Genomic DNA, 25,335 nt, shown 5'->3' on the forward strand with positions numbered 1-25,335 from the left:
GTCTTATGAGCCCTTAAGCATCAAGATCACCTCTTCATGGCCTGTGTTTGAAGGAGTCTCAGCAGAAAAGAATGTCCTTCCTCTTACATTTCATTTACAGTAGATGAAGGAAAAGCAAAGGAACAGAGTGGGAATATTCCTGTTCCTCCAAGCTGAACGAAGGACAGAAATTTCCCTATGGTGTATTGACCCCTTTAGCCCAACAATTAGATAATGTGTTCTGAGCTTTGTATGTATGGCCTTTGTTTTTGTTTTGTTACTGTTTGATGGCAACATTTAACCACTTGCTCAGAGCAATATAGTGCTGAACAGTCCAGCATCATACAGGTGTATCAGCATCAAAATATTTTTGTTTGATTCAGTTGAGTAAATATCAAGGTGTAAACTCAGGTTTAACCATGAAGCACTGTAATTTACCTTTGTGTGCAGGTGTACTGGAGCAGACAAAAACCTGCAATATTCTGTCTCTCTAGCTCCCTAATTCTTTTAATGCTGGGATAAAACCATAGCTATTCTCAAGGATAAAGACATAAATATACAAAGATTTACACTGTGCTTAGTTTTCCAGTTGCACTAAGCAATGAATTCTTTGCAGGAGTCAAACAGAAAGCTGGGTGCAAAGTGGCCTGGAGCTGGATAAAAACTTCTGTGGAATGATGGGTGTCCCATATGCAGATGCATTCCAAATGTGTAAGGTAAGATCCCTTAAAGCTCCATGAAGCTGAAGAGAGAAGTTCTTGACTTTATAGTCAAACTTTTTTGACTTTATAGTAAAAGTTTTATAATGTAATTAAGTAGAAGAGCTGACTAGGGATGGTAAGAAGAGCATCTTGATGTTATTTTTCTTCATTCAGAATCTCATGTTTTAAAGCTCACATGTCTTTAACCTCAGATGACAGGAAACTCAGCAGATTTTCAGAAGAGGAGGAGAAGAAGCTCAATACAGGTGTTCTTAATAGTCAGTATCCCAAGTGAGGGATCCTGTGGGAAACAACAACTTCGAATGTCAAACAGAACTTCCTCTGAATTAAGCAGGTGGTTTGGATTTTTTGGTCTGGTCTTCTTCAGAACTGTTTCGCTCACTTAACAGCTGCTGTCAAGATTATGCTTAGCCTTGCAAGCTGTGTTATTCCTGTGGCATTGTTCCTAGTGTGTCCTACTGTAGAAATTCCCTTCTCCCTCACAAGAAGTTGATACTTTTACCTTGCTCTTAATATACCGAGCAGTCACAGGACAATCGAAGATTATATCACTAATGAGGATTTACTATTTCAGGATAGAAAACAAGACAGAAAGCAACTGTTCATGTGCACAGTCCATTTGGCAGGCTGACAAGTCAAGAGAAATAAAGAACTTCAGCTCTCCTCCATCCTTCTGATTGTGCAGAAGCATGGATGCATGGTAGGATACACAGGCAAGAGATAAATCACTACTAATTCACAAGAAAAAGATCCTGCACAGGACAGCTTCTATTCTCTATATTTCTAAGAGCTCTAATTATGCTCACTGTATGAGCACCTATTAAGAGTCATGCTCCATGATGCCTGCTCTGAGGTTTTTTTAAGGCAAGGTTATTCCTAGAGTTTTATTCTTCCGAAGTCTTTAATCCTGTCTCTAATTGTCTCAATGAAAAGTGTGAAACACTTTGTGAACTCCTGGTTTCAGAATAAAAGCACTCTGATGGTCTGACATCAAAGAGAATCAATGAGGTAGCTGTGCATTTCTACCCAGTGCTTTAACCATTTATTCTTTTGCAAGTGTCTGGGAGCTGTCACCCTGCTATGTTGTGATGAAAATAATTGGGTATAGTTCCCACTTCTGTTATTCCCATATGATATTGCTGCTGGTGAAGAATACTCAAAACTGATGGCTCCAAAGACAAGTTTGAAACTTCAAAAGCCAAGTATTCTCCTGTGCTAAGCTGCTTCCTTCTCCAAGGAAATCTGTAGAGTTTCACTAGATAGTCAAGAATACACAGACATAAAACCACTCCCCCAAAATAATGGTCTGCAGAAAGAAGGTACATTCAAGGATCTAAATAGTGAGGAGCTCTCTATGCATGTATAAATCACAGCCAAGTAATTCTGGAGAAAGATGTAGAGATAAGCAGATAAAGAAATTACAAACTCAGCTAAGAAAAACATTTAATAGTTTGTGAATACTAAGCCACCTGCCCTTATTATTTTTATTTCTTGTTTAATGCAGATATTTACAACAGTCCTGTAAATTTTGTTCTTCATATAAACATGCTGGGTTTGGCAGAGTTTAGTGAAATTTCTGCTGTGTGGAAGAGCTATGTTCAGCAAGATGGTGTCTTGACCTGGTGGGAACCTAGGGGTGGGGAAATTGCTGACAATCCTGTCTGCTTCGTACTTCTGCTTTTGCAGGCAAGCAACCTCCAGGGAAGTTCAACAGCTGTACAACAAACCAGACATTTTTGTGGGTTACAAGGTTATGAGTTGAGCCCTGAATGCTGCATTTTGACAGTGTATAAATCCCATGTCTGCTTCTTGGCCAAAACAGCAAAGGTCAGCGTGGCAATCTCACCTTCTTATTTAAAAAAAAAACCCAACAGATCTCTAATTCCAAATCTCTTTTTAATGATGTTGGCTCTACAATATTTTTATCAAATCATATATGACAAGTAGCACTGCTCTGAACTGATGTGTTCATTATATTTTTACAGACACTAAATTTATCCTAGCTCTTGAATAGGAAAGATACAAGGCAATAGCTGACAGCCTACAACTTCTCTATCTGATGCCACCAGAAAAGAGAACAATAGCCCCAAAAATGGGATCCTGGGAACAAAACCCCTCCTGACACTGCTGCAGGGATTGAGAGGTTTAATTTTTGCAGCTGGAAACATCTAACAGAACTTATTAATAGTAAGAAAATTTTCTGCAAGCAAAATTGCTAAGTCTCTTCCTCAGCATCAAATTTTATGTTATTAATGTTGCAGAGCCACCTAGTACACACTGTATTTTCTGTGTCCACACAATGGCCAGCTGGGCAGTGCCAGCTCTGTGGCAGGACAGGCAGTCACTGCAGTAAAACAGGTCTCAAAGAGCCCTCCCTCTCCTAGGTTACTGAAAATTGTATCCACTGACTGAAAAAAGGGAAAAACCTTACAGTCAAAACTCAGTGCCTGCAGTTGTGCTGATTGCTGAGTTGTTCATCTGTACTGTGCCCCAGCCCAAGGCCAGGCAAAGAGCAAAGGGCTCACCCCAGGCTGCCGCATGCAGCCCCTGTAAATAGGGGTGGGAACACTGAGATTGGCAATCATCAGGATTGTGCAAGGCAGAGATAAACCAGTGAGCAACCCCTTGCCAAAACCAAGCACAAAATAACAGCTTTTAGTAGAAATGCAGAGGATATACCTTTTTCTTTTGGCAGCTTTGTCCTCATGCTAAAAATTCAGCCGGTTTCTGTTTCACTTCTTCCCTCCAGCTCTCTGTTGTGCGGGCTGCCAGGCAATCAGAGCTTCCCTGTGTACTGATGTGGTAAAGGTGCTGGCAAGTGAAGAGTTCCCTTGCTGGGATGAGTGTTTGTGCTGGGGCCTTGCAGCCTTTGCAGGTTGATGCAGACATGATGGTTTGGAAGGAATTTTGTGGGCTGGGCCCAGCCAGCTGACAAGGAGGGCTGTCAGGAGGGTGCAATCTCACAGTCTAAGAGCATTCTGCCCCTGAGTAGTCTGTGAGTAAATACAGGGTTTTTAGGACTTTAATTCAACCTCTGCTGTCAGGTTTTGGGCTTCTGGGCTGATGACCAAGAGCTGTCACCTCCAAGACCACATCTGGAAAAAGGACTTCCTGCTGCTTCACCAGGTTCCCCTCTCTGCCATTACCTGCATTGGGTCAATCATGGCTTAAAGCATATTTTAAGGAGGAAAAATGAATTACCTGAGACATCTGTCTTCAAAAAAGACTTTCCAAACTAGCTACCTCCTAAATATAAGTTTCAGGGCACCTTTCAAAGCCTAATTCTGATCTCTGCTGAGAAATCTCAAACTGTGTAAGCCTTGGGACCTGAAGACTCCAATTAGATACCCACAATGTGATTCTCTACATGGCATTCTCTATCCTTCTATAAGTGTGGATTGCAAAACCTGTTTTGGGGTGAGTTTTATTTTTTTCCTTTTCAGGTCCCTAAGATTTATTCAATTTTTGTGACAAATTTCGGTGCATTTTGCTTTTTTTCTTTTAACCTAAGGTGTTGTTGGTGCTAATTGTCATCAGTTGCCTTGGAAAGTGATGTAATTGCTAGGAAAACCCACCACCATTTTGCCAAAGTGTAAACAGGCACTTGGGCTCTTCTAGAATAAAGGATTGGAGCACCCTGGAAAAATATGGATGTAAATAGATCTTAGCTCCTGGCTGGCAAAACTAAAGAGATTTGTGTGAGGTTGAATCCCTGCAGGGAGTGAACTTATCTGAAGGCTTACATTTTGTTTACAAGTTTTCTTTTATTTTGAGCTTTGTCTTTTTACCTTCAAGGGAGACACCAGCAATGCCAACTTCCCTAGTATTGTATAATTAGCACAGTGTAGAAAATCGGCAGAAGGAAATCCTTACAGGGTGTTAAGAAATGTCTGGAGTCCATGAGATTGGATAAGAAATGGAAACCAGGATTCAGGTTTGTTATACTAGTTAGCTAAATACCTTCCTTATTTTATTTTAGTATGTGCCATTGCTCTAAACTTTGATGGGAGCCTAATGGAGGAAGCACAAAGAAGAATATAGAAAAATGGTGCTTCTTAACCTCTGCTTTTTATCCTAATTATGATGTTCTTACAGTAATATTCTAATGATTATACTCTATATGGTACTTTATCACATGAAACCTGACAGGGGAAGCTGCTCTCTGTGGGAAATCTTTTCTGAAGATTAAAATAAAGAGAAATAATTGAGGCGAATAGCAGAATTCATGCTAGATCTCGTTACCTAAATCTGTCAACCAAATGGTGTTTCCTAAGGCTTCTCTTTTTTTGACTGGTAGAACTGGGACAAATTAAGGCCACTTGCCTTTAATATGTAGCTTATGTACTATAAAAGTTTGTCAGCACATGCTTGTGGTAGTTTAATTTTGGGGTTTTTTTTCAGTTTAAGAGAATACATGGGGTGTGATTGCCTCACATTTGATGCTCATATTGCAAACAAGGGCAATCACTGTGGTGCAGCCTGTCAGAGCTTTACCTTGTGATGTTTCTATCTGTTACTGCTGTTCTGCTCAGAGAGGGCAGCAAAGGATTGCAGATCTTTTGGAATCCAAAAGGAGCTCAGCTCTGAGATGTAATACTGAGGAAAAATGTGTCTTTTTAATATACGAAGGAGAAATAGGGGAGACATTCAGATCATTGCTGCTCAAACATACTTGAGCTTTTTGTCCTTTTTAGGTGTGGGTGTATTAGTGGAGATTCTGGTAAGAGAAGCACTTAATCACTTTGAGCTTAGGCATTACCTGATAGGTGTGAAGAGTCCAAGCAGAAGCACAATGAGCTGTTGAGGATTCATCCTCAACTGGAATATTGTATGACTCATTTGGCATGAAGATAAAGGCTGTACATTTCGACATATAATGAACAAAACACTGAAATTAATTTGTAGCACGGTGAGATTAATGACTGTTTGATATTAGGTGTTTTCATTAGACCTCAAGACTTTCAGACTGTTATAAGTTTGGTTGTTTCTTTTCAATATGCACAGATACCATCAGGGGCTATATGACATGATTCAGACACAATCTCTTTTGCCTGAAGACAGGAGTGTATTTTCCAGGTAACACCTCAAAATTATGCAAATGGAGAAATTTATTAAATGACTCTGATTTGTCATGGATCTGTGGACTTAGCAATGATTCTTTTTCATCCTTTCAATGCCTTGGCTTTCACTGCTAAGAGTAAGTTCAGTTAGCACAGAAAAACCTGAAAAGACAATTTATTCCTGCCCAGAAGTTCAGTGCAGTGCTCCTCAGCCAGTGTCTTCCCAGCTAGAGATGGTCCCAAAGGTGCAAAGGGTGAACAGGTACAGAGCCATGACCATTTAGCAGTACTGTAATTTTGACACTCCCTATCATCCCTTTACTCTTGTTTCATGCCTCCTTCAATCTTTCATTTTATCTCTTTACTTCTCTCATTTTCTTCTGCCCCACTAGCCTTTTGTCGGCTCTGCACAATTTCAGGAAGCTGAACATGCTTTCTGCATTTATAATGCTACTCTAGATACTTGGCTTTTAATAAATAAAAAAATAATATTGTACATTTTCACAGCAGCCCATAAAATAGAGATGTAATGAGATTTTAATCTGATCGTACCATTTGTACTCTGAATCACTTCCTATTATCTTCTACTAAATTATTACTGCTCCTTCTTTCCAGGGGCCAGCTCTCAAAACCAGAAATCATGCTTGCTAGATTTGCCTCCTAATCTGATGGTCATAACTTGATTGCTTCATACTCTCTGCCCCAACAGCAGAATTCCCCCAAGATGTGATTTGTCAGGTAATTTTTTCATGTGCTGCTGCAAGCAGCAAATGGCTCCAAAATGCTTTCTGTCATGTGGCAGAACCCAGTCACACTCTCTGCCAAGTGACCAAATCAGTTTCTGCCCAAACTCTTAATAAGTACATATGAAATTGTACATTTTCTTACCATATCACATCTGTGTTATCATGTGTAACCCACCCACCTTGGAATGAGGTGCTTGCCTTCCATCCACAAAGGAAATTCTCAACATTATCACTCCATATGAACTGTGACATAAAATTCCAGTGGCATGCACTGAGATTCTGCACAGATATTTTCTGGTCAACTACTCCTCTGTGTGCCCTCTGCAATTCCATGGTTGAAATAAGCAGAGCCAGCTTATTTTGTTGAAAGATACTTTCAACAAACTACTCCAGAGAGGAATCCTTAATAATGCTGTGATTTAGCTCATTTTCTAGATCATGTCCTGTGATGTGGGATTGGATTACAGCTGAACAAGACTGGCTTTCTGGTTTAAGAGAATGGAACAACATGAGGGCATTTATTTCATGGATTTTCAGTGCCATATGTAGGGGTAGTAAAGGCTTTTTCATCAAAGTAATGCATTTCCTAGGAAATGAAGATTTCCATGGGAATAATTCAATTTTCTGAGATGTTTTTATTTTCCTGGGGGTAGGCAGAGCAAGGGGGAAGGAGCTGGTGTTTGGTGCTCTCTTAAAGCACTAAGGAAACAAAGTGGGAGAAAAATTTAGGAAACATTTGAATAATTTTTTTATTTTAAGTTAAATTCTAGGAGAAGAATTGAGAGGCCTATAGAGTTTCCCTGGAAAAACGAGACATTCAGGAATAAGAGGAACTTTAGAACCGTAAGGAGAGAGAGGAATAAAAGTAGAATATGGAGGTAAGAAATAAATTGCTCATGTTTCTATAGTCTGGTTTTCAAACTTTTAGTATATTCTCCAAAAAATATTTGTGTTAGTGTCTGGTATTCCTATAGCACCATTTCAGGAAAGGTGTGAGTTTCAGAAGTGTGGGGAGCAGATAAAGAAACCATCTGTTACATAGGAGATGAGCTGCCCAACAGAACTGGAGGGAGAAATTGTCTGGAATGAGTCATAAGCTTGTTGTTTTCTGTGGGTGAAATATCAAGCCCTCTATCTCATGTTATAAACAGCATTTTTTCTTCTCTCATTCTTTGCCTGTTCCTGCATTTTTTGCTCCAACTTTAATTAATTTTAAAATGTTCACATGTCTGTTTTGCCTGTGAGAACTGGGCTTTTCCCTCTGAACAGAAGACTTTGGCAGCCCTGAGAATTCAAAGCCTATCCAAGTGTTCACTTTGGTCAGGGATAAGGCACTCCCAGCTGGACAAAGTCCCTGAACAAATCTGCTGTGTGGCCTGTGATTTCTGCTCTGGAAACCATCTATCTCTTTTACGTGGCATCAGATTACAGGAGAGCTGAGCATCTTGGAGACAGGTGTTGTGCAGTCATTTTAGTATAAATTATTTAATAACAGCCTTGAGTCCCACTTATAGTAACTGATGACTTGCAGAGACAAGTAACTGCTTTGGAAACAGAAGCACAGGTTTTGGAGGCTGAATTAAATAGACACAAAAAAGGTAAGGTAAAGGTAAGTATAATTTTTGGCCTGGTGAAATGATGGATGTGCTTGTGCTGTGCCTCTAAAAGGGGCCTGGAATACCCAGAAACAGGGTGTATTTATAGTTGTTCTCTCTTGAACATTCAATTTTGAATCTCCTAGTAAAATACAGATTTCATATTTTCAATCATTATGTGTTAAAATGTGTGTTTCAATAAGTTATGGCATGCTCAGCAGGCTGGTGGTTCCTTCTGCCTGAGTTCCTCATAAATACAGCATGAGAGAAGCATTTGTTAATAATCTTGAAACAAATGAAAAATTTGTCTCTATTTCATCTTTGAGCTGAGGTGTAAACTTGGAGATTACCCTAATGCAGCTTCTGATACATTCTTTTATGATGTAAATAATGGACAGTGCATATAGTCCTATGTTTCTTCAGTATTTAGTGATGCCTTTGTTCCTGGGGCACTTTTATTCTAGTTCTAAAATTGACTGATAATGATCACTTAGAGCCTAGAGTGGTATTTATCCTCTGAGTACAGAAGTCCACTGCAGTAGCTACTGACATGGAAATAATTTCTTTTTTGAAGTTTCAGCTATTTTCATGCAGCTCTTCCCATGTGATTGGAAAATGAATTGTGCTGTAACTACAAAGAGGAGTAAAACAGTAAACCAGCCAGGCAAGTTGCTTTGTGTGCAGTAGAAAATCATGAGAAGAGAACAAGATGATGTGTTCTGGCAATCTATAGGCATCAGCTGAGGTACAGGGGATGTAAATCAAGATTTAGATGCAGTGGAAAGCAGAATTTTTTTTGTCTTAAATTAAATACAAAAGCCTGCTACTGAAATGTTCTCCAAGTGGAATTTAGCTCATGCAGAAAAAAAAGCAAAAGGCCCTGTTTGTGTGATAGGTCCTTAATGTGAGAGAAGTGATCCTATAAGCTTTTATGATTTTCTTGATGGGAGCTTCTTTCACCTCAGGTGAACTACAAAATTATGGACTGTATTCACTAGGAAGGGGTGGATATCATGGCAACAAAGCCCAGTACTACGAGTCTGACAATTAAGAAAAATGTTTCCATTGAAGGCTGTAAGTGTTTAACCATGGCGGAGCAGATTTTCAATTTGTCTTCCACTTGGTTTAGGACTGAGCTAAGTGCCTCTAAGGAGAGGAGGATTGTGGCTACACTGGCAAGTTATGGACCCATGGGAACATAGAAATGTGTCTGTACAGAGGAGCAATTGATGCCCAGCTCATCTGTTTTATAGCTGTTATTTTCATTGCCTAATTCCCTGTCTACCTTTATAAGTAATGACATTTATTTTCTCTGCACTAGGTTATACAGGTACAGCAAAAAAGCAATTACTGAAATTGGTGAAGGACATGAATTTTCCAGAGTATGATTTATCTGCTGATCTGCTTCATGCCTTCCTTGTCATTACTGGCAAAGTATCTTTGCAGTTTTAAGTGAACTGCATTCCTTTTCTGCATTAATTGGTGTCCTGCAGCTATGAAAAACAGAGCATTTAAAATTTTGCCTGGGAATTTTTAATCAATATTTATTACCTAAAACCACAGGAAATGGTGCAATATCTAAAAGATGTATTTGGGTTTAGGGATCAGAAATAATTCAGTCTTCAATGCATTCATTTGGAATGATTATGTAAGTCTACTTTGAGACACAAAAACCACTGTGAACTGTTTTGAGACCATTTCATCTGGACCTGAACTAAGAGCAGTGATATGTTTTTCCCCCAGTGCATCAGCCAGTAGGTTGCAATGACTAAACTACTGATTTGAAAAAACAAACTGGAGTAGTATTTTGAAGATATGAATGGTTGCTTTCTTTCAACTGTTTTTTTTTGTAATACTATTCCTGATGCCATTTCAGCCACCTTCTCAAGGGTTCAGCTTTGAAGTGTAATTTAGACTGATTTTTACATTATTTTTCCCAGCAAATCTCCAATAGAGCTGAGAAATTTATGAAGCTTCTTGTAACCTTAAGTTAATGTTTATTTTCAGAGAGCACTGTGCTTCATTCAAATGACATCTATACAAACCACAAACTGGTTTGCAGGTAAGTGCAAAAGTACTCTTATACACACTGGAAGTTCTCAAAAGCAGAATGGGAAAACATTCCTATTGTATGCTCAGTTTCCTACAGCCCAGAGTTGTCAGATAATTAACTTTTAAACCAGGCTCTGTACAGGAAAGGCATATTTGGCCCCAGCAAGGATTGGATCTATAGAACATCTGAGGTGCACTTCTTGGAATAAACTCCCAGTCCTTGAGCTTTTAGGTTCCTTCTGGTGTCACTTCTCATTTCCAGCATTTCCTGTCCTGTAGGCTTACCCTGGTGTCACCATCTCAAGGGAAATGCTCCCCCCGCTCTAACACCTCCTGTGCAGAAGGGAAGCTGCCAGATTCCCTTTCTTTTGAGAAAACCAAAGTGCTCTTTATTACACTGGTGAAAGCCCATCTGTGCTGGAAAAGCAGCTGTGCAAGTGTGGCTCTGTCAGTCTGGGCTTACCTGGTCAGCTCTCCTGTCCTGAGGCAGTGCCCAGAGGAGCAGAAAAGTCGTGCTGGAATCTGACAGCCTGCAAGGCCATCATGTAGGAGCAGGCTGATCTCAGCTGGACAAAAGTCTACAGGGCAGGAGCCACACCTAGAAATAGAAAATGAGCTCTTTACTAATTCATATTACTTGAAATTTTAAAATTGAGCAAGGTGTTATCAGATGTGCCCTAAGTTCTGACCTTTTTCATCATTTATGTCAGGGACACCTTTTCTTCCTTGAGAAACACCTTTCTTCAGTAGGTGCTAAAAAGAAAGAGTTTGAAATTGTGGTCTATTGTCTTCCAGAAGGCTTAAATCAGCATTCCTGATGACCACTTAATTTTGCATTAATTATAAACTAATCTGTATTTTTGTTATATCCCTGAATAGAACCAACTCATATTGTGCTAATATGACCTCCACAGGGCTTATAAGTAATTCAGGATGAAAGCAGCATTTGTTAATCAGCTGCTGGGTTTATCTTTCTAAAACACAATTTCAGGTTAAGTACATACTCAGGAGGAGCTATCCTGTCACATGTAAAAAAACACAATCATTGAAAGGCTCTTTTCATTCTCTTTACTTTTCAAGTGGCAATTTTTGGTGGAAGCTACAAGGTGCAAACAGGAAGCCATTCAATCAGTAGCAGCTCCTACTTACTGCTTTAATTTTTACTTATAACACATAAATATGGGGGAGCAGGTGGCTAATGTACAGTTAGAGCAGAGGAGAGGTGAGTTCTCTGCTGTGGCTGGTTTCCTGGTGTGAAGGCATCAAACTCTTCAGTTTAAACGTGCAGAGGAGAGGCTTTATGCAGGGCCTGTGACTGTAGCACTGCTGAATGGCTCTGCTCTGTTCTAAGCACCTGGAGACCTAAGGAGTGAAAAATCATTCTTGGGTTGCAGTTTGGCCAAAAATGCTCAGGGGAATAAACAATGCAAGATTGCCTGGAAAGCTAGGCACAGCCTTGTGTCTCTTTTAATCTCTGCTGTACCTCTCAACACCAGCAGCACGACTGGATACTCTGTGCTCTCTCTAGCACAAATGACTTTTTCCCGAGGCACCTACAGTTAAAATCTCTTTTTATGGCCTGTGACCCCAGTGGAGATTCAGACATCAGTTGAGCTGTTTAGATCAGTGCTTCAGGGTAGACACTTGTAAGAGCTTTTTCCTGGCTTTCTGTGAGCTCTGGTTTGTTTATGACTTCAGCTGGTGGCACGGTTTGTCCCTCTGAGCTGAGCTTCTGTGCTCATCCTGCAAAGAAACTTCTGGCATATTTGCAGTGGGAGGAAGACTCTACAATGTGCAACTGGCTGGCATCCTCTTCTAGAGTGTTTAAATTCAGAAAAAATTTCAAGCAGCTGGACTAAATACACAGAATGTGAGAGTAGCAGTCGACCCACGTTTAGGTGTCTGATTTCAGAGCCTGAGATTGCTACCTTGGGCTTCATGCAAACACACCTGCAGCTGCTCAGCAGTGCAGCAGCCTGAATTTCACTGTTTTTTTGTACCTTTTCTCATCAGGCTTTCTGGGCTTACTTGGGAGATCCTGAACAGAATCTTTTCCCTTTCTTCCCAGCTGCACGGCTGTGCTGCAACACTTGGCTACCTTTGCCTTGTGCTTCAGCTGTGTAGAAAAAAAAGTTCTATGCAAATTTCCATCCTGCCCCAACAATTATACCCAAGGACATTTATAATTCACAGTTTTGTTTTGATGTAAGAGAAGTTAAAGCATGCAAGTTTCTTTAGCTGAGATGGACAGACACAGTTTCACCAAATTTAGTTGGAAATCCTGGAACCCCTTCAGCAGAATCACATTGTCTGCATTAGTTACTCTCTTGATTATCTCCTGTCTTGCACTTTATGTGTCCAATGACACCCCTGTGAAGGTGTCCCATTCAGAAGTGGTTTGACCAGCACTACATTGCCTACAGATCACAAACATTTAACTTCTCTATCCCCTTACACCCTCTCCACGCTGCCTAAGCAACCATACATATTCACAGAAAGGAAAGACAGGAGGAAATTATGCACTATTTAAATCCTTTTACCTTTTTATTCTAGACATGCAGCTAAAATGGAAAAGGGGTTGTATTTATGGGACTTCCTAAGCCTGTTAAGTAGATATTTTATTTATGCATTAAAAAGTAGTGGAGCAAATGTTATCTTGAAGTCTCTGATTGTCCTCTATGGGCTGTTATTTTCTACTGCATGGTATTTAGCATCAAGCTGCAATTGCCACCCTCTGGAGAATCTCATCTGTCATTTTCATGAGTGAAGTGCATTTCTAGGTTTCATGACTAATGATGAATAGAAGTTAAAAGCCTTTCAATGGAAAAGTTCTACAAGCAAAGTGAAAATATTTCTATTCCTGTTTCTTTATAACATCATGTTTTAAGTTCTATCTTAAAGCAAAACCTGTATTTTTAATAAGTGTTGGCAACGACATGGCAGGACTGGATACAAGAAAAGTTTTCAGCTTCTCACACAATAGCAGTTTAAAAAGCTATTTAAGAAATATTTCAAATGTATCTGCAGTGCTGAAATGTATTATGTATATCACTTCACTGAAAATTGTATATTACTCTTTGTCTCAAGTTACTGGGAGCTCTCCAGTGGTTTTGAATACTGCAGTCCTAAGGTTTATTTTTGTCAAATACTCTCAAAATAGTTCTGAATTTGGTCTTTATTGTGGCAAACTGTGTGAGTTGTTGAAAATAGTATAGTTTACATAATTTATCTCTGTAACAATAACAAAGTCTGTTCATCAGGAAAGGTAAAAAAACCATAAAAGATTGCAGTGATTAAACTGTTGGGCCCCCTTTGTGTGGGAAAATAGATTCTAGAGAAATGCAATGTACTACTGGCATGGTGACACAGGCACCAAAACAGGAGCACAGTAGTTCTCAAGGTTTTGAAAGCTAAATTTTATAAGCTAATACTTAAAATCACTCCAGCTTTAGGGGATTGTCCACAGGAACAATGGCAATGGCCTGAGCCTGTGCAAGAGGAGCTCTGCTGTACCCAGCAGGCTGGGCTGTGCACAGGGCTGAGCACAGGCACAGCTGGGGAAAACCTGGCTTCTAGCTTGGGTCCCTGAGATGTTCTGGTAAGGCAGACAAACAGTGAGACTTCTTGAAAAATGAGAATGTTTGAGGAGTTCCTGAGTAGATTCCCACCCCTGGGAAACAAGCATGTTCCTGTCTGCCTAGAATGAGTCCTCAAATCCAAGTAAGAGTGCCAAAACCAATTTATAAATAAATATAATTAATACTTTCATTTTACTATAAAAGGTATATTCATACTAGAATAGGTAGCTGAAATGATTGTTAATAATTGTGTAGAGTTTCTTTTCTCTTAATAAACATTATTTTTGTTAGTCTTCAAAACTACATATAAAGCTACTTAAAGGCTGTAAGAGGTGACCCCCATGGAATAACAAAATGATATTTTATTAGTTAAGTAGTTGACATTCCTGGTTATTACATTTCTCAAAGTTATTAAACATTCTCTTTGATTTGTCATTCAAGTTAAGTCTGCTGTGTTTTAATAACCATTTAATAAACGTTTTCAGTTTGAACCATTTTGGCCTCAAGCAACATTCAAGATCTTCCCCTCTCTTGAGAGGGAATCTGAGGGTGTAGAACTCTGTTCATTCCTGTTTGTTTTATTTCTATTTCTTTGAGTCTTCATCTGTTCCTTGTTTTTATCTATTAGCTGAACTTCAAGGGGCTTTAAATAGAGCTTTTCTCATTTACCCTTGCAGGAACCTTCCAAGAGTATTTCTGCACCAAAGCCTCTGCAATAACTGCACCTTAGGTAGTTTCAAGTCAGCTGGGATGTATCAATCAAAGGTAAGGAGATGAATCTGCTTCCTTGGGCACTGACAGCCTTTCCTTTGCATGTCAGCCCTGCAGCTCTGCTGGCACAGAACCACCACGTGCAATTGCAGGAGCTGGGTGGATGCAGGGCTGAGCCTCACCAACCCATCAGGTGCTCAGGATATCTGCTTTTCAGGGGAACTGAAATGGTGAAGTACTTCATTAGCTGTCTGCTATAAAATGCTCCTCTGCTTTTGCACAAATTAGGATCAAACGTGTGCAAAAGAAGCAGATTTGGTGTGTTAAGCTCTACGTGCTTCCAACAACACAATCAGCTAAAACACCGAGAATTTTGTGTTCGCTCTCCTGAAAAAATCTGTGGGAAATGGAATTCTGTAATACCTGTTATCCTAATTTTCAGCTCATAACAGCAATAAAAACCACAATAGGTGGTGTTTGCTGAGAATTCATTAATGATTGTGTCCCTTCAGTAAAATACAAAGCAGCTTCATTTCACTGCGATCATCAGACCTTAACAGCAGCTTGGTGAGTTTATTATTTTCCTTTGCTACTCTGTATTTTCTGCCATGTGTTTTCAACCACAAGTTTCTCCCAAGGACTTTGAATTTCTATTGCAAATAAAACACTGACAATGCTTTTGGATACATATGTTCTAACACTTATCAGTGAGACATAACACAGCCATTTCCCAGCAATAACAACATAATAAGAGCTTGGCAGAATTTTTTTCCTATCAGCAGGCTAGATTATTTTAAATTGATAGCAAGAGCCAGGTGGCTATTCATAAGGGCAAGATATGAATTGCAAGCACATGTTTCCAAGGCAATGTTGGCCATTGGCTGTTCAAGCATAAATTGCTATTACCACTTTTGATGGGAGGTAAATGGTGCAGCTCATCTCTATGGGAACACAAAGTGGCAGGACACCTCCAGCATTTCTCTTTGCACTGTTCCCAGTGGAGGAAGGCAATGTTTACTCCTCTGTGACACACCTAAGTGACATTGCAGTGAGTAATTTCCTTGTGCTCTTGAACGAAGATTAGGAGTCAGCCCCCATGCTGTTAAGGAGTATTCCTGTAAGGGGGCTGCTTGCTGCAGAAGATGAAAGGAGGAATTAGAATTGGTAATACAGGACAATACAGTTGTCCTACAGGATAAAAAGGTGAATTGATGATCTGAGGGGAAAAAAACAGGATTCTTCAGTGATCCTAGGAATTACATCCCCCTTTAGCTAGCTCTGAAACAGGTAAGAAACAGACTTGAAAACATTGCTAGGTTTTGAATTTAGAGTGAAATGTTTCTGTCTGTTTATGAAAAGACAAGACAGAAGCTGATTAGAGTGTGGTCCAAAGTTTTACCAAACCTGGACAAAGAATATGGGAAGGGAGAAGGGAAGAGCATTTGGCCTGCCCAAAGGAAGGAAGAAGGCTGTGTCTAAAACTCTGTTATTGTCAAAGTAAGAGCTGCTTGTTGCCTTTGTTTTAATGTGCTGTTTGATTTTCTCCTTTTTTAATTCAAGGCATAGAAACAATGGCTCAGTCAAAATTACTTTAATCTAGCAACTTGCCTACCATTTTCACAAAACCCAAGAGACCACTTTGATATCTGTAGTTTAAATCAATTATTTAAAGTATATGAGAGAGAAGGAATCTAATGTAATCTGAAAGCAAAGGCCAGGTACTTCTGTTAACATGGGTTTAACTTGAAAGTTCTTTGGCAGGAGATAACCATGACTTTAAGAAAAAAAATTGAAATCTGGTCACCTCTTTTCTTGATAGCAAAGTTTGATTTGTTTTTCCTAGAATAGAAAATTGATAGATTGAAAGGGATTTGGGTTAAGGTTAAGGTTCAGTTCAGTCTGGTGAAGCCAGCTCTTTAAAATCCAGTGCTCCAAGCTTTGCTCCCCAACTCTGCTTGGAAATTCATGATCTATATTCAGTATTCCTTCTTCTTCTACATCTACCTGTGTACACTTAAACATAGAAATCTCCCTGGGATTCACTCCCCAAAAAAAACAGTGTATTATTGAGCTGACAGCATTTCTCTGATGCCATGCTTTTTTCATAAATATAAACAGGTCTCATCAGCAATTACATTCTTCCTGTAATGTGTTTATCCTCAAGTTAAGGTCTAGGGCACACACAGCATAGTTTTCTTTAAGTATTAGCAGTGGGATTAAGTGCCACACTGTTGACATTTTTTCCCTCCTATTCCTGCATCAGTGCACTGTAAATTAGCATACAAATTATTTTATCAGTGTTTCTTATTTTCCAAAGGTGGGGGACTGTTGAAATTCCCATATTTTTGTTTGGTTTTGAGTCAATAAAATTGAATTGCAGGAGGGGAGGAGGTAACACTTGACCTACTGGGTTGTTTCATGACATAAGAGGTGACATATGCTTAGTGCCCTGTATTTCTGATGAAGTCTTGAGCTGATGCCAATGAGCCCTCTTAAAGCTAACTATAGACACTTAACTCTGTATGATTTAAAGCTCAGCAAATAAATTACAGTGGAAATACTAGAATGCAAATTTTAAAAATGACTATTGTTTTGAAAGAGGTAAACATGGAGAATTGACCACACCTGCTTGTCACACAGATGCTGTACCAAGGACTCACTCAGAGAATCAATATCAGGAACTTGCAGCACAGTGACACACTTTAAATTATTGCTAATATAAACTAGCAAGGCAGTACATCACTATTTTATGTGAAAGAGCACAACATACCTTTAGACAGATCAGGACATGCTAAGTTATCATAATCAGTTACTAATCAGCTCACTTCAAAACAGCAAAATGAGGAGTTTATCTTGTGTTCTAAAAATGAGAAGCTTGAAAGCTGTATAAAATTAGTTCTGGTTCTGAAACCCCCTTGGCAGTTAGTTTTTTGAGGGTAGCATGCAGAGCTGTTACAGAAAGAAGCAATCTTTTTGGCCATATGGCATCTTGAAAATCAGATTCCATTTTTTCCCCAAGTTCTCCTTTGCTGAGAGTTGAGCAGGATTTGGGTTTAATCCACTGTCAGAACATCATATTTAATATTCTTATGGTTCTTCCTAATGCTAGAAGGGGGCATGCAGTGCCTGGGGTCCTCTGAAACCATTAAAATTCCCTGCTGAGCTTTGTGGGTGTTTCCCAGCTAAAGGCCTTCAGCCATTATCACACAGGTTTACCTACAAATTTCAGAATTCCCATCCCAGCAATTCTACAGGGATGCTAGGTTGCAGACAAAATATTTACTTACTTTCTTCCTTGTTGAGTATGTTTGTTTTCCCTCATTCTCTGCTGCATAACTAAGGAAAGTAAATGAAATGACTAAGTAATCTCTCACATTGGATTATGTTTTAGATTTCTTATCAGATTCCATTGTGGAAGTATGATCTGACTCATGGGAGAACAACTGTTACCAAATGTATCTTTCTTCAAAAGTTTTACCAAAAGATAAGAATTGATAAGGTTTTACTAGATCATAAGCCATGTTTTGCTCATGCCACATGTTCATAAATGGATAGAGATAAGCTACTGGAGCTTTACTGATCTCCCTGTTTAGTGCTTTCAATTCTTTTATTTTCTTATAATATAAACTGTGTTAGGTGGAAGAAACAGTACAAATCTCCAGAGACTTATCTTGTTCATGCGTTAGAGCTGCATGTATATGCAGTGATGCAGCAGAAAAACCAGCCCTTACAACTGTTGCAGAGTTGCCTGGAAATTGGATCTGTTGAGATTTTGTCCTGGTAGCATTCCCAAGAACTTGGGCACCCAGCAATATTTAAAATATTGCTTCTCAAAATCTGGATCCATTAAGTCCCATCTTGTTCTGGAATTGAAGAAATTTCCTATGTTCACCAGAGGTCTGCTGCCATCCAGAAACAGAATTACCTGTGTCTTTGACTGTGCTCAGTTGTCTGGTATCTGTGCTATTTCCAAACTGCAACAGGAATTAGAAAAAATATTTTATCTGTTGGGTACTGTCTAATCCACATTTTATCCACTCAACACCAGTTTTTTACATCTACCTCATGTGGGCTACAGAGAGAAATAGTTTCCATTGGTGCTGCAAAAGGACTAGTGTGCATTCAGAGCTCTGCTGCCCATCTGGTAGAGGAAGGACTTTGAAGACAGATTGTCCAGAACATACATTTGTGAGTATTAACTGATCATTTGCTAAGAAGGAAACCTGCTACATCCTCAATTTGCTATTTGTGGGGGGTTTTGAGATAGAGAACAGGCCATGCTGGGCACTTTTAACTGCAGGACAAGGCTCACAGTTCTCAGTGGAACTGGATTTAAGTGCCTGCACTATGTCTAAGGGGAATCCTAAATGTATCTTCTGCTTTGGTATTTTATCTTGGCTAGGTCAGCCAGTTGATATGAAACATCTCTAATTGCTGAGCAGGGAGCCTAAAGGTGTTAGATTGCAGCTGTGAATCCTGCTGGATTCATTCAGAAAGAATAACACTATTATTAGGGGTGATGACAAAACTTAAATAGTTTATGTAAATGCAAATGAAAAATAGAAAACATCCTATCCTTAAGAGACCACAGTATAAACTGACAAAACATCAAACATTTTAGAGTAGAATGCATCAGAACCAGAAGGAAGTTACAAAATCCCAGTATTTATTTCTGGGAAACAACAGGAGCAAAACCTCTGGTTTCTCTTTTGGTTTTTTTTTTTTTTGCTTTGTTTTTTTAATCCATTTGAGAGTTTTGTGCATGTACACAGATTTTTTCCAAGATCCATCTCTGACCAAGAGAGGAGCAGCTGTCTTGTGCAAGAGAGACCAGAATGAGCATTCTAGCCATAGCTAGAAAATTATATTAAGGTAAGATAAATACATCAGATACAGAGAGGGGAGGAAAGTTTAGAATTCTGATTACTGGGTCAGACTATCTGGAAGGTACCAAGCTTCCCTAAGATTAATCACAAGAGTATCTTTCCTTTTACAAGAGCCACTGGTGGCCATCTGCCATTTTTTGCTTTTATAAAACAACAAACAATTTTAAAATATGACCTAAAATTGCTGAAAGTTACTTTACAGTTTTATATCTTTTGTGTATACAAATCTGGGGTTATCTGTTAGTTCTGGATTGTATTTTCTACAACTTTGGCTGTATTTTGTTAAAAAAAAAAGAAATTTCTCAACCCTTAAAACTGACTTCAGTATTTGCCTAACAAATATATGAGCAAAACTGAAAAAGTTCATTAGTGGCCTCAGTATCCACTTCAGCCATATCGTTTAACAAACACCACACTATATAAAGGGAATTTGTGTGAACTGCTTTTTCATTTCATTTTGAAGCAGAAGGGTAAGTTGAATTTCCTTTTAATAAATCACAAAGAATTTCAGCTAGAAGGCAAACCTGTTCCTTTTGATTTCTGTGGTCATATTTATGTTCTAAAATTAAATTTCCCTTTATTAGTAATTTTTTTACTTTGCTTATACTAGCAATTTTGGTAGATAAGGAGGTGCCTGAAGGACACTAGATAGTAATGACTGATGAAGGTCATTAAAACTGGATTAAAACTGAAGAGCTGTGTTTTTTCAATTTTGCTATATAACTGATCAGGAGTCTGACTCTGCATCATAATCCAATTATGAGCTGGATGCAGTAGTCCATTCAGATGTAATTCCCTGAATGATCATCACCAGGCAAAGGGTACATGTTGTAATTGCATTTCCTTATCTCAAGGATGTGAGTATGCCTATCACCTCAGGTAGGTTTCTGTTAAGGTCTTTAATAATCTGCTCTCTCTGAGTCACTGGCCAGAGTTTCCAGAGGGGTCTGCTGGCCTTCAGTAAAGGGTAAACAACTGGAGATGCTTCAAATTCAACAAATTAAACTGAACAGCACCTTTAATACTGCACATGTGCTCTCAGGTGGATTTGATCTTACATTCTTTAAAGTGCAAATTCTTGACCATATTCTGTTAGTTAAACAGATCCTATGTGCTGCAAATTTATGACATAATTGAATATTTGTATATTCAAGGGTATGTGGCATCAGATTGAGGTTGATGTGACATTCCCCTAGAAAAAAAAGTTGCTGTTGATGCAGATTAAAAATAACCTCAGAAGTCTTCTATAACAGAGTCAATATGGAAGATATAAACAATGCTTTTTCTTTTAAAAGTTCACCTCACTTAATAAATGACACTAGATGATATTTTGATTCTGCTTGGCATATATACTTTGAAATGTAACAGCAAATACCTTGTTATAGCTTGATCAACCTAGGTGTTAATAATCTTAGAGCATTCAAGCCAACCAAGCTTTTATTTTAAGTTTTAAGAGGAGCTAGATTTAGAACCTAGTATGTGTAAATGCTGATTTTTAAAAAAAAAACATGGAGCTTTTTAAGAGAGAGTAGGTACAGGATCCTCTTTGATTTGTGCCACTAGAAAAGTGAAATAATGGATATTAAGTTGTTTTGTATGAGTCAACTCATGAACATCACCCCACTGGAAACAGATACACATTCTGGCATCTTGAACCTTTCTTTATATCTCCTGTTACTTTAACTGAAAGATGTCAATAACTGGATATTTCTATGCCATAGTATCTTACAGTCCTTCAGGTTTCACAGCTGCACAGCACACACACTTACTCTGCTGTAAACAACCCACAATGTACAGTTCTAAAATGCTTTTCAGTCGTGATAGCTCAGCACTAAGATTATAACCCTAGTTGTTGTTTTATCTGTGGGGATAAAATAATATGAATAAGCCTATTGCCAACCAGCAAACATTTATTTTCTACAAGATTAACTGACATTTTCAAGCTTGTGGAATTTTATTCAAAACAGGATAGGAATGTCAATTGCGCTATAAAGTTTTGCCCATGTGTAAAACTGTATCAGTTTATGCCAAATAAATGTGCTTAGATAGTGTTGGGCTTTAACAAGCTCCCAAACACGACCAGTTCCACTGTGGCAGATCTGCCTTTCAGGTTAATATCCTATGCATCATCCAGTGATTACAGTCCTTGCAGACAGCTAATGGCTTAAGTGTAATCAGTTACCTCTGAGTTTATCATTTCTCAAGGATTAATCCAACAAATAGTCAGTGACAGTGAAAGGGATAATTTATCTTCACTATTCCAAGTTTATCAGTCTAGAAAGAATTTTGTGTATGAACTACACAATGGTTGCAAAATAGATCTTTTACACCTGAACTATAAACTTTATTTAAACAAGTAAATAATGTAGATTTCAAGAAGGGATGATGGGTGGGGGGGGAGAGTGTGCAGCTGTATAAACCAATGTCTACAATTTCTTACAGAATTGCCTGACAAATGTGTGGGTTTGTTTTTTTTTACAGCTGGCCTGAGAAATCATGCTGTCTAACTCATCCTACATCCTCATAGCACTGGCTGCTTTGTCAGTGACTTGCCATGCATTGAGTAAATGCCCAGGAATTTCTGGGCTGCCTGGTATCCCTGGAAGGAATGGTCTCAAAGGTAAGCAGACTTCTTCTTTTGCAAGAGACCCACCTGACAAAGGCTGCATGACCAGAACAGGTAACACAGAAGGACACGTGCTCTCAAGGAAGCAGATGTGTTAAGCACAAGAAGGAAAAGAGAATGGAGGAAATGGGCAGTTTATTTTTTTCTAAAAAACAGGTCTCCTCTTTCTTCTGGGGGAGAAATTTATGTACATATTCATATATATGTAGAAATACTTTCTCCAGGTCTGCTGACAAGGCTAAAGCATGATCAGAATTATTCCCAGAGTCCCTGTATTAGGTCAAATATGGGGTTTTTTTTTAAATGGGCTGTGAAGTGCAGTAAGAGCTGCAGTATTGCTGGGGATGCAGCAACATTTTGTGTTTCTCCATTGCTGTTTGTTTTAGCTGTGAATTGTGGATTATGATCGTGAGAATACATTAGTGACTTTATTCTACACATAGGACCCCCGTTACCTGAGGAAAGTGGTCTGAAAAAAAGAATCTACCTTTACAGTGGGTTCCCATCTTTAGCAAGCAGCACTGGATGTATTTTACACTATTCAGAAACCTTCCACTGCCACTGTTTATGGCTCCCATTAAAGCGAGATAAACACCCAGCACTTTAAAAAGAAACTCACACGGCGCCATAGAAACTGTTTCCTCCTCAGAGTGTTCCTCATGCCTGTCATCACCAATGAAACCTGTCCTTGGCAAAGCCAGTTTCATAGATAAGCTAACAAAAGGCTTCAACCTGTAGGGCTTCAGTTTCTTTTCTGCAGAGGAGAATTACCTGCATTTCAGAGGATTGGATGTTTTTGTTTGCTTTAATCTAGATTATCAACAATGTGACAAAATAATGGGAAAATATTTATTTTACTCTTGCTGATGCTAAAAAATACATTTGCAAGTTAGTTCTGCAAAGTAATTGCTTTTATCCATGGGATTGTTCCTAGCAGCACAGCCTAGTATAACTGTATAACTTTTGTTTTTATCTGTATAGGTCTGCCTGATTCTCTGGCCAGCAAATTTGCTTTAGCAAATTTGAAGCACCGACTTTTCCGACTTGAGGCTGGTAATTCTTCCCCTTGTTACTTTTTCAGCTCACAATCAATTTTAAGTGCAATAGGCAAAGTTATTTACAGAACCATGACTTGCAGGAACGAAACTGCATTTGGAATGGGTTCTACACTCCAAAACTCCATTTTCTCACTCAAAGCAGGGGAAGTCAGGGCTCTTATTTCCCTGGTGAGAGATCTCTGGCAATCATAATGCACATTTATTCAAATTGGGTTTATTTTTAAAAATACTCCAACTACCTGTTGTACTTTCCACATGGATTCGTGGAAACTCAGTCTTGTACCACTTTTATCTGTCAGCAACCAGAGTGTTAAAGGTGGTAAATTGTTTTGTACTGAAAGGGATTCACAAAACAATTATCATTTTTCTGTTTCCTTTGCTCAAATCTGAAGCATGCTGATCATCTTCAGAAAGTACACTAAATATAACAGCGTTGATATTTAGCAGATGTTGGTGAGACATCCTTGTCTTGGAGACAAGGACAAGTGGTCACAAGCAGAAAAATATATTTAGTGAGCAGTTAGTGAATGGGTAAAATTAAGGATCTTTATTTTTCTTCTTCCTTAGCTCAATTTTTCCCTCTGTTCCTTTTAGCACTTTTAGTTTTCATCTCTTGATTTCTTTTACTTTGCTTTTACATCAGTATGCCATAGAGAATTTACAAAGCTAACTCTTTTCATGTTTCAGTGCTTGCTTTGAATGGGAAAATAAGAAAAGTAGGAGAGAAAATACTTGCTAGCAATGGGAAGAAAGCTGACTTTGCATCTGCACTGCAATCCTGTGAAGAGGTTGGAGGAACTCTTGCAGCCCCCAGCAATGAGGAGGAGAATAAAGCTATTATGGACATTGTGAAGCATTATAACCAATATGCTTACCTGGGCATTAGAAAGGGGGAGACTTCAGGTCAGGTTAAGTATTTAAATGGCATGCCTCTGAGTTATAGCAACTGGCACCAGCATGAGCCCAATGGCAAAGGGAAAGAGAAATGTGTGGAGATGTACACTGATGGCACCTGGAATGACAAAAAATGCAATATGTACCGTCTCACAATCTGTGAATTTTAAAGAATGGCCTTTCAGCCACCTCAGAGCATGGAGATAATGAAGTATCTGTGTTTCGGGTTGATTAAATTTCTGCAATTTCTTTGTATCCTAAAATATAAGATGAATCATATTGTGATCTTTTTTAGCCTTAGAAAATGCCAAATGTGCTAGGTGATTAACATGATTAAAATGTGCCTGAACTGATGTGTCTGATGTGTTTCTCCCTTTTGGAGGGTTGGGAATACCTCAGAATTCATTTCTCATGGCAGACTGTCTCCGTACCTTTGTGAAGATTAGAGGAAAATTCCAAGGTTTGGGAGATTGGAAATGCTGAAGTTAAAATTGCCCATGGTGTCATGGCTGGAAGCATTTTGAAGTACTTAATGTAAGTACTTAAGTTTCTGCCTCAGAAGAGATGCACAGAGGTTGACTTCACTGGAGCAATTATGGTTTCAGGTTTTGGACATCGCTTTCAATCACAGAGCCTGCGTCACATTGAACCACTCACTGATTCATTAGTGTCCACCTTTTGTTTTATAAAAATATCAATAATACTAGTTACAATTAATTTTTCTAGTTTCAGAGGCTACTCTCTATAAAACACAAAGATAAATATTGCACTCAATTCAAGTAGATAGAGTGTATAAAATGCCAAAGATTGCATTTTGTTGCTAAAACAGCACATTCCCTCAGAAAAACATGAGATTGCAGTGTTGGAAGGCCACCTGTCTTTTCCCAAAGCAGATAATATTTTGGGAAGGCAGCTAAGAGTGGAAGTTCAATCAGTTCAAACACAAACATCTCTGCTGATGTTACATACCGAGCAACAGCACAGACAGACTTCAACTCAAATCTGGTAGGACCAGGAAGCAACTTTGCACAGAATATTCTCCCTGCTACTCTCTTTGGGCAGCTGAGCAGAGTTACCATGAGCAGCACATTCTCACATTCTTACCTTGCAGTGAGGAAGCCCTGGGCTCATCCATCCTCATTTACACACTACCTGATGGAGGGAAAAAAAGAAAGCACCAGCTTTAAAATTCATGCATTAAACACAATCTCCTCCCCCACATTTGGCTCAGTGCAGGAACCCCTGGGAGCTGGACCTGACTCTGGGCAGTCGTAGATGTTCCCAAGGCTCCCATGAGAAAGAGGGGTAGGATCTATTCCCATTCACTGCAAGCCCTGCCAATATTTTGGCAAGGGATGCTTCACCCCCAAGGTTCATGCAGCGCTCCACTGATAAGAGAGCAGACTGGGGTTCTGAAATGGAAAAGGT

General features: G+C 39.0%; 1 protein-coding gene across 1 annotated transcript in view; it reads left to right on the plus strand.

Moving 5' to 3' along the window:
* SFTPD (surfactant protein D) overlaps nt 1-24,260 on the plus strand; it is a 74,764-nt gene extending 50,504 nt beyond the window's left edge. The window contains 11 exon segments of the mRNA XM_054515607.1: nt 596-695; nt 2,388-5,968; nt 5,971-6,023; nt 7,436-7,499; nt 8,010-8,105; nt 10,110-10,164; nt 14,410-14,497; nt 18,492-18,600; nt 21,821-21,949; nt 22,937-23,008; nt 23,701-24,260. Coding sequence (XP_054371582.1) covers nt 5,875-5,968; nt 5,971-6,023; nt 7,436-7,499; nt 8,010-8,105; nt 10,110-10,164; nt 14,410-14,497; nt 18,492-18,600; nt 21,821-21,949; nt 22,937-23,008; nt 23,701-24,077 — 1,137 coding nt within the window. The 5' untranslated portion in view covers nt 596-695; nt 2,388-5,874 and the 3' untranslated portion in view covers nt 24,078-24,260.
* Nucleotides 24,261-25,335: the final 1,075 nt, after the last annotated feature.

This window comes from Molothrus ater, chromosome 8 (genome assembly GCF_012460135.2).
Source record: "Molothrus ater isolate BHLD 08-10-18 breed brown headed cowbird chromosome 8, BPBGC_Mater_1.1, whole genome shotgun sequence".
NCBI classification, from domain to species: Eukaryota; Metazoa; Chordata; class Aves; order Passeriformes; family Icteridae; genus Molothrus; species Molothrus ater.